The 15,087-nt window shown below is 35.9% G+C and overlaps 2 protein-coding genes across 3 annotated transcripts in view; both read right to left on the bottom strand.

Moving 5' to 3' along the window:
• Positions 1 to 3,240: 3,240 nt before the first annotated feature.
• LOC111407333 (protein disulfide isomerase-like 2-3) overlaps positions 3,241 to 15,087 on the bottom strand; it is a 15,902-nt gene continuing 4,055 nt past the window's right edge. Inside the window, exons 5-11 of one of the 2 annotated variants that reach the window (XM_023036750.1) lie at positions 13,614 to 13,713; positions 12,086 to 12,262; positions 11,840 to 11,985; positions 11,576 to 11,722; positions 11,316 to 11,493; positions 10,388 to 10,550; positions 3,241 to 3,408 (exon numbers count right to left, since the gene is read on the bottom strand). In XM_023036750.1, coding sequence (XP_022892518.1) covers positions 11,319 to 11,493; positions 11,576 to 11,722; positions 11,840 to 11,985; positions 12,086 to 12,262; positions 13,614 to 13,713 — 745 coding nt within the window. In that variant the 3' untranslated portion in view covers positions 3,241 to 3,408; positions 10,388 to 10,550; positions 11,316 to 11,318. Of the gene's footprint in view, positions 3,409 to 10,387; positions 10,551 to 11,059; positions 11,494 to 11,575; positions 11,723 to 11,839; positions 11,986 to 12,085; positions 12,263 to 13,613; positions 13,714 to 15,087 lie in introns of those variants that run through there. The other variant, XM_023036751.1, reaches the window with a different exon arrangement.
• LOC111408334 lies at positions 3,887 to 9,900 on the bottom strand. Its single transcript, XM_023038105.1, has 8 exons — positions 9,841 to 9,900; positions 9,637 to 9,719; positions 9,014 to 9,212; positions 8,687 to 8,890; positions 6,374 to 6,592; positions 5,760 to 5,850; positions 5,523 to 5,647; positions 3,887 to 3,976 (listed from the first exon to the last, which is right to left on the bottom strand). Exons 1-8 carry the CDS (start codon positions 9,898 to 9,900, stop codon positions 3,887 to 3,889), a joined length of 1,071 nt encoding a protein of 356 aa, XP_022893873.1.

The following is a 15,087-nucleotide window of genomic DNA, read 5'->3' as shown; positions in this document are numbered from 1 at the left end:
TATATATATATATATATATATATATATATATATATAAGGAGTTTTTTGAAAATTCATCCAAATATGTAAAATTCAATAGTTTGCCATTTGTGGGTATTTTGTCAATTTCTAATTTTCTAATACATATATATTATTATTACCTAATAATCCTAATTTATATCTAATAATTTCAAAACTAACATAATCTATCAAAAGCCATTTTCTATTTAGAATTCAGATGAACTCCAACCAACACCCAACACAGTCTTGAGCCACCGCCACCACACACACTTCTTCTTCAGATTTTTTATGCCACTTCAAAGTTGAATTGTAGTCTATTACACCAAATCGGAGACAAAGAGATCCTATGCCTTTGATGATAATATTTGCTATGAATAAAGTTTCAAATCAATATTTTTTTTGAGCAAACTGAGGTAAGAATTTGAAATTAAATGCGTTTCGTAACAACGTACAAACGTAAGCTTGTGTATTTGTTATGTTAAGATATTACAAATATCTGATTCATTATTGTGGTTGTTTATTTTCTTTGTCTAATTAGTAACATTTTTTCAGATATGATGATTAAGAGGTCTTTTTGGATATCATTATATTTTTTGGGCCTTATATCTCGTTTAGTAGACTTGTATTGTAACGTTATCATAACGTCATTACCCTAAAAAAGGTGAATAAAAATGAAAAAAACTATGTTTTAGTTTATTGTGATTTCACTTTGATTTAGTAGATATTTAAATTTATATTAGATATATTTAGCCCCTGTTCGAGCCATATTTTTCATGTTATCATAATGAGAAAATTGATCGTTGGAGAGAAAGGTGGGTCCTACGCATGAAATAACAGGTTAACAGATGCGGTTGGACTTATAGGATAATGATCCAAATTTTCATTTTTTTTGTCCCAAAATTTTGGTTCAAACAAGGGCTTAGATTGTTTTAGTAGTAAAATATAAATATATATTGAATTCAATGAATTAATGTCATAAAAGTAGACAAAAAAAAATACGATGAAATCGACGATTTAAAATGGACCAAACCATTAGGTTTAGGTTTGAATTTTTTTTCAAACCGTTCAAAATGGTTTGGTTTAAGTTTGAGTTTTTCTCAAACCGGTTTAAACGGTTTTGTTTGAAAATTTGTCAAAAATCGATAAAATCGGACCACTTACACCCATATGGCTAAGGGCTATAGCCAACGAGAAGGTATTGATTACAAGGAAACATTCTCTCCAGTTTTGACTAAATATTCTTTACGAATCATTATGGCAATTGTGGCACATTTCGACTTGGAACTTCATCAAATGGATGTAAGAACGGCTTTCTTGAATGGAGATTTAAATGAACATGTCTACATGATTCAATCTATTGGTTTTGAGGTAGTTGGAAAAAAAAAACATGGTTTGTAAGCTCCAAAAATCAATTTATGGGTTGAAACAAGTTTCAAGGCAGTGGTATCTCAAGTTCGATAAAATTGTCACCGCTAATGGCTTCAAGGAAAACATTGTTGATCAATGTATATACATGAAGGTCGGTGGGAGCAAGTACATATTTCTGGTTTTGTATGTTGACGATATATTGCTCGCTACCAATGACACTGACTTATTGTTTGGGACAAAACAACTATTGTTTGGCCATTTTGACATGAAAGATCTTGGTGTAGCATCATATATCTTAGGTATATAGATTCTTCGTGATAGTGCCAATGGTGTTCTCAAATTGTCTCAACATACTTACATTGATCGTATCTTAAAGAGGTACAATATGCAGTCTTGTTCTTTTGTGAAGACTCCAATTGTGAAGGGTGATAAGTTCTCCAAGACACAGTGTCCTCAAAATGATGTTGAGAGAGATCAAATGAAAATGGTCTCTTATGCTTCTGTTGTTGGCAGCCTGATGTATATTCAAGTATGCACACGTCCTGATATTACCTTTGTGTTTGGTAGATACTTGAACGATCCTTGTCACTGGAAAGCGGCTAAGAAAGGTTTGAGGTATCTTCAAGGTACCAAGGATCTCATGTTGACATATCAGCGTACTGACACTCTTGAAGTGGTTGGTTTCGATGATTCCGATTATGCAGGTTGCGTGGATGATAAGAAATCCACTTTTGGGTACATCTTTATGATGGAAGGAAAAGTTGTTTCGTAGAAAAGTGTTAAACGGACACTTACAACTTCTTCGACCATGAAAGCAGAGTATGTGGCGTGTTATGAGGCTACTTTTCATGCAATGTGGCTACGGAAATTCATTTCAACATTAGGAGTCATGGAATCTATTTCGAGACCGCTGAAATTATATTGTGACAATTCCACAGCCGTATCTTTCTCTCGCAACACTAGGAGTACTTTTCGCTCCAAACATATTGATATCAAGTTCTATTTTGTCAAAGAAAAAGTTGTAGAGTCCCTCATTACCATTTGAGCACACGCCTACGAACAACATGTTGGTTGACCCACTAATTAAAGGCTTACCTATATGTGTATTTCAAGAACACGTCTCCAGCATGGAATTGTTGGGGTCTAATTTTCTTTGTTTTAGTGGGAGTTTGCTATTCTTTGTATGTTTTATGAGGATTGCTTGATTTTTTTGTGTAATTCATGCATATTATAGATGTATGTCACTGTTTTATGATACTATGTATCTTTGTGATTTGATAAGTGACAAAATGATGATATTAATGGTAGTATCATGTTTCTGGATTAGTAATTCCTAATTATATATATCCTATGCATCCTATTGGTGTTTTGGTTATGTGTGATTAGTTTTGGTTATGTATGGTGCTATGAAAGCATTTGTATTAAGATTATGTAGTTCAAGTGGGAGAATGTTGGATCAATTTTGTTGGCTAACATAATGTAATGACAATTGACATTTGGCCCATTTATTGGATGGACATTACACCACTTACCATGCTTTAGGTCCTTAGGTCCATTCTTCTATCTTGCTCAAGCCTACCCATTGGGCTTGTGGCCACCAAGAAAAAGGATTTCAAATGTTATATGTATATATGTGCTCCTTTTTTGGTGAATAGTGTGACAATGATAGAAGAAAAGGATTCAAAGAACCCTAGCCACCTTATGTAAATTTGAATCTCATTTGCAGGAATTTCTCATTGATCTCCCATGGTTTCTAATTAAGCTTTACCAACTATTGGAGGTATGTTTTATTTTATTATTTTCTACACATGCCATGACCATGAGAATGGTTTGTCAAATCTATTGATGTTTAACAAAGTCGACATTGTGGACTTGAGAATAGTCAAGAGCTCCTTCAATTACATTCGAAAGTCAGTCTGAGCAGTTAAATGGAGCTTTAGCAAGAGAGAAAACTAGGACATACATTTAATAGGCCAATACTTCTCTAATCCTTACGTTCTACTGTGTACTAACTGCCCCCACCAAAGATTTACTCATACAATAGATGTAGGAAAAAAGTCGTTAGTAGATGAAACCAATTGTATAAGTTTTATTCAATTGCAATAGCCGACTATTGAAATTAATAACTACAAGGCAAACGATTTCAATTTATCAAGCAAAATTCCATTTCAGAATTTTCCAACGGCTGAAAAAAAAAATTTAGCAACACAAAATCAGAAAAATAAGTTAACTGTAGGCTAAAACTGTAAACGATGAATCTGGAAGCTGCACACTATGAAACTACAAACTGCATTAATTAAATAGTAATGCGAAAATAATCTATAGAAAGAAAACACAAACTACAGCAAATTTCAAATCGAGGCCTATGCGTGCACATTTTCCTTAAAACAGTTTCGCCCCCTCACCGTAGGTGCTGGAGGTTCAGTTCGAGCGGCTGTCTCCCAGGATACAACAGTAATAAGCTGAATCCGAGCACCATGGTCTTACTCCAACGAACTGATCTAGTATTTGAACAATATCACCACAAGACCTTACTAGATAGGGCATGCAGAAAAGAAGAAACTGTGTATGCAGGAATGTAGATGAGATTTTCGAGTGTATTAGATTGCTGGAAAATGAGCCTTTTTATAGGCATATTGCCCATTAATATTGTGACCATTGGGAGTCCAATGGAGTTACTTCCCATTAATATTGTGACCATTGGGAGTCCATTGGAGTTTTTTCAGTTTAGAAACTCAAAAGTCATTGGAGAAAGCAAAAAAAAATTGGCAAAATGTGGGCTTTCCGATAGGGCCATTTTTGCCTTGTTCGGTCCGACATTCGTGTACACAGGTCGCGCTCGCACCCAAATTCAAAGTTCGAATGCCATTTCGGTTCGTGATTTGCACCCCCTGCGCGCGCACGTGGAGAGAGCCTCTATGCTACACATGACTACACAACTCCAAAGCATAGTCATATATAAAGTGGTTTAAATTTCCTTGGTTTTCCTATGTGGGATAAATGCATTTTTTCCCACAAAACCAACTTCCAATTACCAACCTTGAGCTCCAATTTCTCATTCACCCGAGTTTCATTTTTGGCAAATAAATACATGAAATCGATGTTCTCGCAGAGGAGAACACATATCAATTTTGATATTCCACATTGGACCAACGGGTCCCATCGAAAATTGTGCCAAAAGTGAGCTGCTCACTCAATTTTTTCCAACAATCCCCCACATGAATGAAAATTGGGAGAGACACGAAACGTGAGACACAAGACTTGGTGATAAAGTTCAGCGGTTGAATCGTGCATAGGATAGGTAGGTGTTACCCTTTGAACCTTCCCTTGTGAAAGAATATTTACTTTACTGGCTAACTAGTAGACGCGATGTCCTTGAACTGTTCTGCCGTTTGTGTGAACAGTGATATACCTCACACATGATTCTTCCTAACACAATCCAGTTCTCATTGTTATGTTCGTTTTGGCCATGAACATATGCTTGGTTCTGTGAGAGTTCTTAAGAATTGAGCCCTACACAATTCTCTTAGAAGCGACCCCACTTCTCTCTCACATAGGTGATTTCTTATTACAAGTAACCCGCATTACTTGGCTCGATTTACAACGCATAAGAATCATTAAAAGCCTATTGCTTAACCTTCAACCTTACATGCATCAATGTTATATCATAGGAATGGATAGGAGGTAATACCCTCACAGTAATTTTATCAAGTCTTTACAGTTAGATTTTCCCATTGAACCTAGATCTTAGGATCTCCAGTCAACTAGGTTGGGTTTTTCTTTCTAATGACTTATTCTTTCAAGGGCTTAAGTCTCATTCCTTTTGATGATTTCATAACTAACTCTCTATTTAACCCTTTGGTTAGCGAATCCGCAATATTATCTTTTGACCTTATATAGTTAATAGTGATAACTCCAGTTGAGAGTAGTTGTCTTACAGTATTGTGTCTACGACGTATATGTCTAGACTTACCATTATATATGTTACTCTGTACCTTTCCTATTGCCGATTGACTGTCACAATATATGCGAATTGCTGGCACAGGTTTTGACCATCTTGGAATATCCTCTAAGAAGTTGCGCAACCATTCAGCCTCTTCACCACATTTATCTAGAGCTATAAACTCAGATTCCATCGTAGATCTAGCTATAACCGTTTGCTTGGAGGATTTCCATGATATGGCAGCACCACCCAATGTGAACACATATCTACTGGTGGATTTTAAGTCTTTTAGATATCCAATTAGCATTACTATATCCTTCAATGACTGCTGGATATCTAGTATAATGTAGTCCATAGTCACGAGTATATCTTAAGTACCTAAGTACTCTTACAATTCCTTTTCAGTGATCGCTCCTGGATTACTCGTGTATCTACTCAGTTTACTGACTGTGTAGGCTATGTCTGGTATAATACAACTCATTAAGTAAATTAGACTTCCGATAACTCTCGAGTATTCTACTTGAGAGATACTTTCTCCTCTGTTTTTAGACAGATGTTGACTCGTATCTATTGGTATTCTAGCCAAGTCAGTATCATCCTTATGGAATTTTCCTAAAATTTTGTTCACATAATGTGACTGACTTAGAACAAGCCCGTTTGATGTTCTTGAAATTTTCACTCCAAGTATAACATCAGCTAACCCATATATTTCATGTCAAATCTCAAGTTTAACATATTTTTAGTGGATTCAATCATCTTATTGTCCCTACCAACAATAAGCATGTCGTCAACGTAAAGACATAAGATAACATATCCATCTTTAGTGTCTTTGACGTAAACACATTTGTCACATTCATTGATTTTAAATCCACTCTCAATCATGACATTGTCAAATTTTTCATGCCATTATTTTGGTGCTTATTTCAAGCCATATAGTGATTTCACCAGTTTACAGATTTTCTTTTCCTGTCCTGGTGATGAAAACCCCTCAGGTTGTTCCATGTAAATTTCTTCTTCTAGATCTCCATTTAGAAAGACAGTTTTAACATCCATTTGATGTACTTCAAGATTTAGCAAAGCGGCAATTGCAAGTATCATCCTAATAGATGTTATTTTAGTCACTGGAGAATACGTATCAATGTAATCAAGGCCTTCCCATTGTTTGTAGCCTTTAATTACTAATCTGGCCTTATACTTCTCGATAGTTCCGTTTGCTTTCATTTTCCTTTTGAAAATCCATTTGTAGCCTAATGGTTTGCTTCCTGGAGGAAGATCCACTAGCTCTCATGTATGATTTTGCAGTATGAAATCTATTTCACTTTCAATGGCTTCTTTCTGTTGAGGTCCTTCTAAGGAATTCATTGCTTCTTGATAACTTTGAGGTTCACTTTCTAACATATAGGTCAGAAAATCAGGACCATAAGATTTTTCTGTCATTTCCCGTTTGCTGCGTCACACCTCAATCTCCTCTTCTAATTTTTCGTTCTGACTATTTTCAGTCATTGTCTCATATGTTCGTTTAGAGGAGCTTGCTTCCTCTTTGGATCTGTATGGAAATATTTCTTCAAAGAATGTAGCATTTCTTGATTCCATTATCGTGTTTTTGTGTATGTCTGGAATTTTTGAATCATACACAAGAAAGCGATACACACTGCTATTATGTGTGCAGCCAATGAAGACACAGTCTATAGTTTTCGAGCCTATCCTTACCTTCTTTGGTGGTGGAACAACCACTTTAGCAAGACACCCCCACACTCGCAAGTGTTTATAGGTAGACATTCTTCCTTTCTATAACTCATAAGGGGTCTTTTCCGATTTCTTTCGAGGCACCTTATTTAAAAGGTAATTTGCTGATAACATTGCTTCCCCCCACATGTTCTGAGGTAACCCAGAACTTACGAGCATTGCATTCATCATCTCTTTTAAGGTACGATTTTTCTGTTCAGCAACACCATTTTGTTGCGATGAATAAGGGGTGGCGGTTTCATGTATGATTCTGTGTTGTGCACAGAATCCAACAAATGGTGCTTTATACTCATCACCTCGATCACTTCGCAGCACCTTAATTTTCTTATTAAGTTGATTCTCAACTTCATTCTTATAGAGAATAAATTTCTCTATAGCTTCATCCTTACTTTTAAGCAAATATACATAGTAGTATTTTGTGCTATCGTCGACAAAAGTAATAAAATACTTGTTGCCACCTCTTGTTTGTACAAGTTCTAGATCACACACGTCACTGTGAACTAAATCTAGTGGTTCTGTGTTCCGTTCAACTGATTTAAACGATAACCTTGTCAATTATGTTTCAACACAAGTTTCACACTTATGTTTGAATCGTTATCGAACTTAGGTATGCAGTTAGAGTTAACTAGTCTTTGTAAAGTATCATAGTTAACGTATCCTAATCTACCATGCCACACATTGGAAGACTCAAGCTAATAAGCAGAAGAACTTGCTTTATTTATTTTTGGTTTCACAACCATTACATTGAGTTTAAACATACCGTCGAAAACATAACATTTTCCGACAAACATTCCACTTTTTGACAGAATGACTTTGTCTGACTCAAAAACAATGCGGAAACCGTGCTTATTCAAAAGCGACCCGAACACTAAATTCTTGCGAATTTTCGGTACATAAAGCACATTGTTGAGAGTCAGCTCCTTTCCTGATGTCATCTTCAGAACCACTTTTCTTTGACCCTTGATTTCAGAAGTTGCTGAATTTTCCATAAACAATTTCTCCCCGTTCTCAACAGCTTTGAACATATCAAATATCTCTTTATCAGAGCACACATGTCTTGTAGCACCGATGTCAATCCACCACTCTTTAGGGTTTGAACCCACCATGTTTACTTCAAAAATGACTGCTGCGAGATTTAGCTCCGACACATCTTGTACCATGTAGTCAACCATGTTCGCTTCTTTCTTCTTCTTCGGTAATCTGCACTCCGAAGACTTGTGACCCACTTTGTCACAATTGAAGCATTTCCCTTTGGAATTTCTTTTTGACAATTCCACCTTTCGGTCCTTGCTTGGTTCTTTTGCCACCGGATGACCCAGACTTATTTTTGTAGTTCTTACTACTTTGACCAAGCTCCACAACATTGGCTTTGGCCACAACAAGATTGAACCAATTCTTCTCGGAACTCTTGTTGTCTTCTTCGACGTTCATTTCCTTTCGTTTATGTTTCAAATAGTTCTTGAAATCTTTCCACGTGGGGGGAAATTTTTCTATAATTGCAGCCACTTGAAAAGTTTCACTCAACATCATTCCTTCGGCATGAATTTCGTGAAGGATCATTTGGAGTTCTTGCACTTGACTGATAGCAGTTTTGGAGTCCACCATCTTATAGTCTAAAAATTTATCGACTATAAACTTTTTAGCCCCGGCATCCTCAGTTTTGTATTTCTGGTCCAAGGACTCCCACAATTCCTCAGCAGTTTTCATGGTGCTATACACATTGTACAGCGCATCTGCTAGGCTATTCATGATATAATTTCGGCACAGAAAGTCCGAATGCTTCCAAGCATCAAGAGCACTTAATGCTTGCACATCTCCCTCGCCCTCATTAAGCTTTGGAGCAGTTTCAGTCAAGAATCTCGCAAGATTCAAGGTGATCAAGTAAAAAAGCATTTTCTGCTGCCACCTTTTGAAATTCAAGCCATTGAATTTCTCCGATTTTTTTCCATGATTAACTGGAACAGTTACATTTTGACCAGTTTGGCTCACAACATGACTTGGCATTCTAGCCACAATTTGAGCCACAATAGAGCTTGGCCCTTGAGCCACATTAGAACCCACAACCTGATTTCCAGCGGGAACATTTTGGGTCACATCCATGTTGTTCGATTCAGTTGCCATTTCTGAAAACAAACCAAATATTAGTTCCAAGAAACTACAATTCAATGAAACAAAAAAAAACGACTATTGTTTGCCGAATTCAGCAACTGTCTTAAACTTGTACGAAAACAGGTCGCTAGTGGATGATACCAATTGTATAACTTTTATTCAATTGCAATAGCCGACTATTGAAATTAATAACTACAAGGCAAATGATTTCAATTTATCAAGAAAAATTCTGTTTCAGAATTTTCCAACAATTGAAAAAAAAAATTAGCAACACAAAATCAGAAATATAAGTTAGCTGTAGGCTAAAACTATAAACAATGAATCTGGAAGCTGCACACTATGGAACTACAAACTTCATGAATTAAATAGTAATGCGAAAATAATCTATAGAAAGAAAACACAAACTGCAACAGATTTCAAACTGAGGCCTGTGCGTGCACAGTTTCCTTAAGAAAGTTTCGCCCTCTCACCGTAGGTGCTGGAGGTTCAGTTCGAGCGGCTGTCTCCCAGGATACAACGGTAATAAGCAGAATCCGAGCACCGCAGTCCTACTCTAGCGAACTGATATAGTATCTGAACAATATCACCACAAGACCTTACTGGACAGGGAATGCAGAAAAGAAGAAACTGTGTACACATGAATGTAGATGAGATTTTCGAGTGTGTTAGATTACTGGAGAATGAGTCTTTTTATAGGCATATTGCCCATTACTTCCCATTAATATTGTATCCATTGGAGTTTTTTCAGTTTAGAAACTCAAAAGTCATTAGAGAAAGTAAAAAAAAAAATTGGCAAAACGTGGGCTCTCCGATGGGGCCATTTTTGCATTGTTCGGCCCGACATTCATGTGCGCACCCAAGTTCAAGATCCGAAGGCCATTTCAGTTCGTGATTTGCACCCCCTGCGCGCGCATGTGGAAAGAGCCTCTATGCTACACATGACTACACAACTTCAAAGTATAGCCATATATAAAGTGGTCTAAATTTCCTTGATTTTCCTATGTGGGATAAATGTATTTTTTCCCCACAAAATCAACTTCCAATGACCAACATTGAGCTCTAATTTCTTATTCAGCCGAACTTTATTTTTGGCAAATAAATACATGAAATCGATGTTCTCGCGAAAGAGAACACATATCAACTTTGATATTCCACATTGGACCAACGGGTCCCATCGAAAATTGAGCCAAAAGTGAACTGCTCGCTCAATTTTTTCCAACAGTAGATAGGTGGGCAAATTTCCAAATGTTTTCAAAAGTCTTAGGATTATGCTTCCTTTGGCACAAAATCATTATGACCATGAAAGAGATTAGTTTTTCGAGTTTCTGGTTTCACTTGTACATTGGAACATGTTACGTGCAAAATTGGCCCCTTTTTAGCCCATGTGTGTTAACGTTGGCAAGTGATGGAGCTTATGACCTGTGTAGTTTTATCCCATTGGGATGTTATCCATCAAATGTTTGTGCTACATAAAAAAAAAAAAAAAAAGAAAAAAAGAAAAAAAAAAATATATATATATATATATATGCGGTGAAATATGATTGGATCAGAATTTCTTTAACCAAAAAAATAAAAAAAAACAATCTGTATGTAAATCTTATATACAAGTAGCATTATTCATCTATAAAATGATCCTACCTTCATGTTTATCGTAGAGTCATCATTATAGGTTTTTATATGGACAAGATAGGATAAAGACCAACGTGAAATTTAAACTCCCATCAAATTTTCTTTTCAATTCGGAAATTTTTTCCTCTTGGCCCCGAGTTGTTTTGGGGTTGTCCGGTGGTAAATTGAAAATGTTCATCCCAGTGCCTCACAAAAAGGCAGTAGATTACACGACTATCTGCTAATTATCTGTTTGTCCAGTATTCATAATTTTGAAATGCAACGTGTTTATGAGGTTTGAACCTTTCATTGAAAGAGTTTACACTACGTATCCCAAATGAAACAAGAAGTGAAGATCGATATACAGGGAAGTAACTAACTGAAAATGAAGTGTGACAAATAAATGGCCACCACGAGGCAGTGGAAATTTCTTTTTAAGGAAAGGGACACATTGGATCATATCAAAATGTTGGCAATTAAAGTAAAGGCTTGTTCACCAGAACTTCTTTAAACTCAATTCTAATTCTCTAAATTAGAATATGAACTATAGTTCATTCTTGCTGCCAGTGTCATCCCCCATAAGTTCTTCAAGCGAGAACTCATCTTCTTCAATGATTTGTCCGTCTTTACCATCCCAGGGTTCAGTCTTTGTAATAACAGGGGTGCCCGCCATAGGCAGATTACCTTTTCCACCGAGTCCAGCTTCTTTCACAAATTCTCTGAGAAAACCAATGGAATATGGTTGTGCTTACATGACCTCAATTTCATGTAACTGACAATACAAAGAGAAAAACAACTTACATAATCTGATCGCGCTCAAATGCACTCTTAAGTGGAGCATATAACTTTTTCTTCAGATTTAGTGCTACCAAAGCAGGATAACCGTAGCCACCAACTCCAAGATGCTTCTCAAGATCTGGCTGATTATCCGCAGCCACCCAAACATAACTGTAAAACCAAAGTTTTAATTCCAACTTTCGCTTTTTTGGGAAGGGGTTGTGCAGTTAAGCTTTTCCTGCTTTTAGGGATATTGAGAAATTCAAGTATTAAGACTAGTCTCCTAACCTGTAAGGGCTCCTCTTGAATTTCTCTGCAACTGATAACAGAAGTTCGAGGTACTTATTCCTGCCCTCTGCCTTGGAGTCCAAAATGTCAGGGAGGAAGGCAACAAAACAGATGACTGCTGAACCGCACTTCTCATCCAAAATATCCTACAAGAACAGTGTGTTGCAAGTTTTGTACTGACAACTCATGTTGGATAGAAAAGAAGTTTTTCCACTTTCATTTTTTAAGGGTGGGGGTAGATCTTACAGGGCTAGTCAACTCAGTCACTTCAGGTGGGGTAACATTTGTTTCAAGCTGCTCCAAGGCAAACGACTCAATACTGGAGGCTGATCTTGCGCCTTCGTAGGGGAATGGATGGTCTTTGTCGGCACCAAAAACCAAGATCGTTGGAAATCCTTGCACATTAAACCTGCTCATTAGAGACTGACAACTTGAAATTGTTAGAAACATGAGCTCAATACAGAACCATAGGAACAAACCAAATATCCAGCTTATGATCCAGCTATCAATTTACCCAAATTTTTAATATGCTATCAGCATGTTTGTTAATATGTTGATAATTTGTGATAAAGGTATGCATTTTCAGTATTTAACAAACTCCAATACCTGCTCTGGCATTATAACTATGAAGGCAATAGAAGCAAAATCATTTGTAATTATCACTCTTTCTTTTCCCTTTTTTATTTTTCCCTCACAAAGACATAGTGAAGGGTTGTAGATTTTTTATTCCTTCTCATAAGTTATTCAAATTACTATCTCATGTGCACTTTTTAAAAGTAGTCTCTTGCATATATTATCATCATCTATTGAGATACAAGTACGTAAAAATACATTAATTGCACATCATTTAATGTTTGACAAATTTCACAAATTCCAAACAATTCTATCAAATGATATCTCCATCGGTACATCTCAATATCTTTTTATTTTACGACCTTTGATACAATATTCAACATCAATATTTTAACTTATCAGGTAATAAAGCTAAATGAGATTTGGTCTGAACGGTAACCTACTATACCTTGCACAAAATTCTCAAAATTGGAAGCAGTTCACAACTAAAAGTTCATGTACCTAAGCAAGAAAGAATCACTTCCTATCTTAGCTAGTTATCATGTGTGCTCTTTCTTCAGTGTTTTGATTTACATGTCCAGATGAAGATTAAATGATAGGGAGTGCATCACGAATATCTTGTGTCATGTGGAGATCTCTCTCTTAGATATATTTAGCCACCGAAATTCATATCCACCAAAAAACCCACAACTTTGTGCTTTCACTGTTTGACCAGTAAGTACAAGGATGCTGCACTATTAAGAAGGCCAGCAAATCTCTCACAACAATTTGTGCAACACCAAATATTATTTAAAAAATGGTTCTAGTAAAAGAAATGTGCAACACATTTGCCTTTTCTCCAAAATTCTGTACAATTCAAAAACGTCCTGAATTTGAAAATTAAGATACCTTACATTACATTTCAAGTGTCTGAGAGTCATATGTCAGCCTTGAATCATTATTAGTTCAATGTCATCAGTTTGTATTTTTTGAAAAAGGCTGATGTACTTTCTAATTTGAACTTTGTGAAGGGATATTAAACTAGTTGAAAGTTTTACGTTCAACGTGTAAAACAAAGCAAAGCTTATCATCCCACCATTTTAGAGAAATGCATATAAAAGAAGTCAGCTTAGCATTTAGCCAGGACTAAATATATTGAATATGGCATAGAAACAATTTAATTTGTAACAATATCAGAAGTAAATATTACCCTGAAACTTACTTTTTCTGCATCGCAGTCTACTTGACCAAACTTCACCTTGCCCTTGAGATTATTAGCTGCCTTCTTCCACTCGGGAGCAAGTTTCTTGCAGTGTCCACACCTTAAAAAGAGCCTCAGATATTAGAACCCAAAATTAAACAAATATTCATGTTATGGAGAAGAATACTTGACTAAAGAAAAAGGAGAATACAGAACTTCTGAGGTAACATGTAAACACACTATTGTGGTCAACCACCAAAAAGTACATAATTTAAATCAGTTTCACAAAAAGAGGTTTATATTCAACATGGAAAATTGACCAATCAACATGTAACGACCTGACCTCTATGCCCAAGCAATTAACTTATTACTTTCCACTGTGGGAGAGCCTGACCCCTCACGAATTTCTGTCGCTTCCCAAGATTTGAACTTAAGTTGAATACTGGTTGGGTAAAATAATATATGCATAATAAACTGTAAGTTACACGTGTCTAGGTAAGGTGAGAAAAATTATTTGATCTTGGCAGTTTTTGATAACCCTTGGATAGATTAATAGTAACTCTGAAACATTAAGCATATAAACAAAATGAAGCAAGAACCTGAACCGGCCTCCCCACATTCTAAAACAACATCAACAACCATAATTTCCCCCCTATGCCCCACTTCCCATCCGCCAAATTCATATTAGAACATACAAATTTCACAATACCTCCTTTTATTTTCTTCATTTGTCCAATTTATTCATTTTTGTATTATTAAGTATTTGAGAGCTCTAGGTCAAGTTGAAAGCCTAAAATCTTCGCAGTGGAGATAAATATTCCAATTAACTCTGCCTATTTCATAGCAGTCCCTAGCCCCAGTAAAGGAGGGTTAGTGGGAGGCTGACTTTAGCATAAAACTTTGTCAAATCTCATGATATAATCCGAATACACAATCAATAGGAGTGGTAAGTAAGATTTATGTAGCCAATCCTAAATTTTTTGGGAACAAGGCTTAGTTTGTCGTCATATGTTGTAGTATGAGATTCAACTAAAATCTCCAGGTTTTTACTTCAGATTATATTATGATTGATTTATTTCAAAATTGTGAGTTTGATGTTGTTATACATCTAAAGAGTTGTTTGGCATAGATTTTTCTAAAATTATTTTTTTCAAAAATCATTTTCAAGCTCTGTTTGATCCCCATTTTAGGGGAAAAATATATTTTATAATAGTCATTTCTGAAGAATATGTTGTTAAAAAGTAGAGAAAAGTTTTATGTTTTCCTGTAAAATTATTTTATTGGAAGGATGTGTAGTTAAAAATGAGTTTGAGAAAAAAATGAGTGTTTTGATAATGGAGCTCAAGCAAGGGCTCAACCACACATTCTATGGTACCCACAACTTTTCCCCGCCTTCCATTCCAAAAAAGATCATTTTTCACTTGAAAAAATATGTGCCAACTAAGGTTTAAATTTCTTTCTTGTTTTTCACTTTTCTTACCCCCCCCCCCCCCCC

Source organism: Olea europaea, chromosome 13 (assembly GCF_002742605.1).
Source record: "Olea europaea var. sylvestris chromosome 13, O_europaea_v1, whole genome shotgun sequence".
NCBI classification, from domain to species: domain Eukaryota; kingdom Viridiplantae; phylum Streptophyta; class Magnoliopsida; order Lamiales; family Oleaceae; genus Olea; species Olea europaea.
The sequence above is the reverse complement of the archived record's forward strand: the minus strand, read 5'-3'. Positions and strand labels throughout refer to the sequence as shown.